General features: G+C 28.8%; 1 protein-coding gene across 22 annotated transcripts in view; it reads right to left on the bottom strand.

The window, feature by feature from the left end:
• The window catches only part of LOC106867804 (kinesin light chain), a 126,492-nt gene that overhangs the window by 24,801 nt on the left and 96,691 nt on the right, over positions 1 to 5,000 (bottom strand). For all 22 annotated transcript variants that reach the window (XM_052973612.1, XM_052973604.1, XM_052973610.1 and 19 more), the window contains one exon: positions 247 to 355. In XM_052973612.1, the coding sequence (XP_052829572.1) occupies positions 247 to 355 (109 nt within the window). The remainder of the gene's footprint in view (positions 1 to 246; positions 356 to 5,000) is intronic.

Raw genomic sequence — 5,000 nt, 5'->3', positions numbered from 1 at the left:
ATATATATATATATATATATATATATATATATATATATATATAGCAAATGCAGGCTAGTAAATGTTGCTTATGTGTGTGACAAGTTTACACACACATATATATATATAGAAGCTTTGGTATTTTACTTTATATATATCTTCTGCTAAGAATTTGATGAAGAAAGCTGTAAGATAGATATATGAAAGCTGTAATATAGATAATTTGAAACCAAATCTAAACATAGTAGAGTAGCATCTAATACTTACACTTTTCTTTGACTGTAGAGCACACTCTTCTAAAGTCTCAGCTGCTTCATATTTTCCTTGTTTACGATAGAGTGCTCCTAAGTTCTTCAGAGTAGTAGTCACAGTTGGACTGTAAAATTTCAAGAAAAGAACACACATGCATATATATATATACATATTTTGAAATACAGCTTTGTTGGATATGGTCATGAAAATAAATTATTACATCTAATGCTAAATAGACTGACCAGAGTTCTGATATATAATTCAGAAATATTTGGAAATCTTGAATCCTTGTTAGTTAGTTATTCAAATGATAAATAGCATTTAAAAAAATTGTTGTATGATACTTTCATTAAGTTCTAAATTTGTTACAATAAATGATTTAATAAACAATGAAATAATTCAGGATAAATTTAAAACATTAGTAAATATTATGAGTTACTTAAATTAAGTGTTAAGATTATGATTTTTGTTTTGTTTTTTTTTTTGTTTTTGCATTAGGCATATCAAGTCATATGCTAGTAAAGCTAAGCATCTTGGCAATAGTTAAAATACAAAACCAACAAAGGGAATGTAGACATGTTAACCAGAAGCCAAGTATCTGGTACATTATTTTGTCAACACACCCACAAACAATAAAAATATCCTAAAATTAATTCCAGTATTAATAAAATCAATATTAGCCATTGTAATAAATCCAATTACACAGCTACTCTTCTTTCACTCACAAAATTAAGCCTTATGCTAAAGAAAAAAGATATTCTCACCACTGATTTTAACAAAATTTAAATTAAATTTATCTTGCTTTTAATTTGCTCTTTAAATTGCAGAAAGTTCAACATATCATTGATTAATGTATGTGAGTAAATATATATATAATTTGGGTAATATACATGTATGTACATAACCTAGCTCAGATTATTGTAAAAATGTGTACTGACTACTTCCAGAGGAAGTTGCTCTAATAACACAAATAGCATCACATTCACACATACATTACTTTACATAATCAAAGATATATATTTGCTATTTTATCATTTAGACAAAACACAAAAACTAAATAAATAAATAAAAGCTCCTATGACAATTATTTTTGCAGTAAGAAACTATATAAGAAACTTGTATCAATTTGTGAGCAACTATAATATTAAGATGAGTAAATAGTTAGTTTCTAAATGTAAAACAACTTACCTCTTATCACTGTGATAAAATAGTGAAACAGAAATTAACCTACAAACATTTTTTTATTTGTTTATTTATGGTATTCAAAACAAATTCATAATTAAGAATATTCTACAACTAAATACGAAAGCTTAATGAAATGTAGACAACTTTCTCAAGACTATCTATAAGTGATTATGATAAATGAAACATAAAGTAAGAGTAAGAGAATAAAAGCAGAGGTTTTCAGAGTTCTAGAATGGAATTACATGGGAAGTTCTGCAAAACATTGCATCATAAGAGCTCCATGTGAAGACTAGGACAAGTAAGTTTGGTTTGAGTTCACTCAAGATCTATCAATAGGAATTGAACTCCTCACTGCTAGCTACTAATAAACCCACTGAATATTTCAGTGTTGCCTGCAGCCACAACAGAGAGATGCACTTTCATGTGATGCCAGTTTATAACATGTAAGAAAATGCTGTTTGAAAGAAAACTCTTATTGGCATGGGTACAGCACTTTGTTGGCGACAGGATTTGAACTTCTAACCTTTTGAGTACTAGTTCTGACTTTTGAAAATGGAATAGTAATGAAACAAAAGCAAAAACAGCAAAAATATAAATGAAGGAAATTACAGTTATGAAGTATGGACACTATATATGGATCAGTAAGAATGATGTGCAGTTAAAATAAGGGATATGTGTGTTTAATGAATATAATGCGATGAAGATAGGGTGATAGAAATAAGTTTAGATATAGTGGAAAAGAAGAATAAAGAATAATATCTGAGCCTGAAAGCAAAAAAATCAAGTTCAGAAAGTACATAAACAAAATCTGCCTCCACTAAGAGGTCTTCGTTTAAACATTTTTATTTGGGTTTTTCCATGCTGGTATGAATGGAATGACTCTGCAAATTCAAACATGTTGTCAAAGATTGTTGGAGAAGGTGTCTAATGTGAACAATTACCCAATAAAAGAAAATCTAAAGAGGTAACCTTAACTACATTAGTAAATGAAGAAATTTTAGAGATTGCTAAAATGTCTACAGAAAGCCAAGTCCATAATGAAAACAGAAAAGAAACTCTTCACTCCATTTCCTATTCTCTTACAACTAATGCTTACATGCATACTTCTTCCATTAAACTAATCATCTGTAATAAACTAACAATATATACTACATAACCAACCTCACACTCAATGTCATAAATAATAAAGGTACTTAGGTATGTAATTATTGTTTTTGTTGCTATCATTGTTGTCAATAGTGTAACATAAAAATATATTTCAAACTATTAAAAAGAACTAAGCAATTGACATTTATCCATGCAAACCACTCATGCATGTCACATCCTTTATTTGGTCAAGACAAGGTTTCAAATTTAAGAGTGATTCCAAGCTCTGTCCCTCCCACTATAATAAATATAAGTTATTTGAAAAACTCTCAGCATAAACTATTTGTGAGCCTTCTAAATATTAATGGATTCTTGAAATCAAATAGTGTGCTACAATCATTTCTATATGCTGGGCATTGGAGTTTGTGCTCCACCTGATTTTATAACTGCACACTCTTCATGCAGCCAAGGACTCAATGCTGGAGCAAAGATGCACACATTTTCAACCTGTCACATTAAATTAAACAGACTATCACATAATACATAATGTCTGTAGTTATAAGGATCAAACTCAGATTGTATAATACAATCTTTCAGACATGTTATTTCCATTTAGGAATAACTTTCAAAATGGAACAACTTTCATATTTCTTGTAATTGTTCTACCACAATTGTTCTGCATAAATTATATATTTCAACAACAGCAAGTCTTATTGGTATATTCAGATGTATCATGTATATTTTAAAAAACAGTACTTATGCTAATATTGAATTTTTTGATGTCTGCCATGAAACAAGAATAATGCAGGGAATTTTATTGTGAACTGAATTCTAATCCTGCGTCTTTCACAATTATTAATTGCTTCCAATTGTTCATCCATCCATGGAAACATCCCTGGGAAATGGTTTCTTAGAAATCAGTCAATTCTGGTTGCACTTTGAACATTTCTTAATTGTCTGAAAACAGTTTTTTGAAGCAAATTGCTAACTTTGGAAAATATTACATGTCTCATGTAGTAACATCATTGTTAAAGTAATTGAATGTACTCCCCCACACTACCCTTAACAGACAAAGCTCAACACTGCAGCTAATCTGCTTTGCTTAGGTTAGATGTAATGTTTGGAATTTTGGGGTTGCATGTGCAAGATGTTTCACAGAGTTCAAAAATTTGATAAAAGCTTGATTGCAATAACAATACAAGCTCGTTATTAAAAAAAAAATGACCTAGTTTTATACTCGATCATTTGAGTTTCATGTTAAACATGGGATAGCATCTATCATCTGTTACTCCTTTCAGAAAAAACAATGGGCTCACTTACACAACAATTGAAATTCTGAGAATCAGTTTTGCACAAATTATTCTCATTTTCTAACATTTAGTTAAAACAGTGTGGCTGCCTAAACATTAAATTTAATTGTTACCACTGGTAAGCACAGTTCTTGTGATTATGAAGACATATTTTCCTGACTACTAAGATATCTAACAATGCAAAACCTGAACCCAGAATTAAGCATTATCTTCAACAGAAATATTTGTATGTTTTCTTAGACCTTTATAAAATTTCATTCAAAACTGGATGTAGTAGTGCTGCTGAAGATTCCTGATTTCCTATTGTGATATCAGTCAATGAACTTGCTAAAATATTTCCCAATTAATTTGGCAAACAAATAATTAAAAGCAAGTTGTAATCAACCCAGATATGTCAAAGAACAATGAAAAAAAAAAAAGGTAAGCAGAAGATAAATAACAGCAGCAGTGTTGTAACAAACAATTGGAAAAAAAAAAGTTTTAGTAATTTCATAACGGATGTAATAGTTTCAATAAAAACATTTTATATTGAAGCAATGATGATTAGTAATTTGCAATCAGAAATTAAAGATATCTGTGCATGTTTTATGAGTGCTTGCAATGGACCAACAGTTGCTATAGGTATAAAACGCTTTTTATTATTTTTTTTTTTGGATGGAGGGAGGGATGGGATTATGATTAATCACTGATGAAAATCAGAAGTCTACTTATTGCTGCTTGGAACCTATTCTGTTCTGAGATTGGTTAGAAATAGTAAGAAACAAAACAAGTAAATTTAAACTGTTACAGTTAATCATAATTAAAGCTTGATATTAACTAATGCTTATAGCATAAATGTATTTTTTTAAAAAAAACTTTAAAAAAGGAGAAAAAATCCCCCCAAACATTCCCCCTTGACCAAATAAAGAAAAGTAACAATAATTAAAATAAAGAGTTGAATTTTAAAAATGTATACGTGTGTGTGTGTGTGTATATGTATATACACATACATACATACATACATACATATACATACATACATATATACATACATATATACATATATATACATACATATATATATATACACATACACATATATACATATACACATATACATATATATATATAAATATATACACACACACACACATACACACACATATATATATATATATATATATATATATATATATATATATATATATA

Source organism: Octopus bimaculoides, chromosome 16 (genome assembly GCF_001194135.2).
Source record: "Octopus bimaculoides isolate UCB-OBI-ISO-001 chromosome 16, ASM119413v2, whole genome shotgun sequence".
NCBI classification, from domain to species: Eukaryota; Metazoa; Mollusca; class Cephalopoda; order Octopoda; family Octopodidae; genus Octopus; species Octopus bimaculoides.
This window is presented reverse-complemented; position numbering and strand designations above follow the sequence as displayed.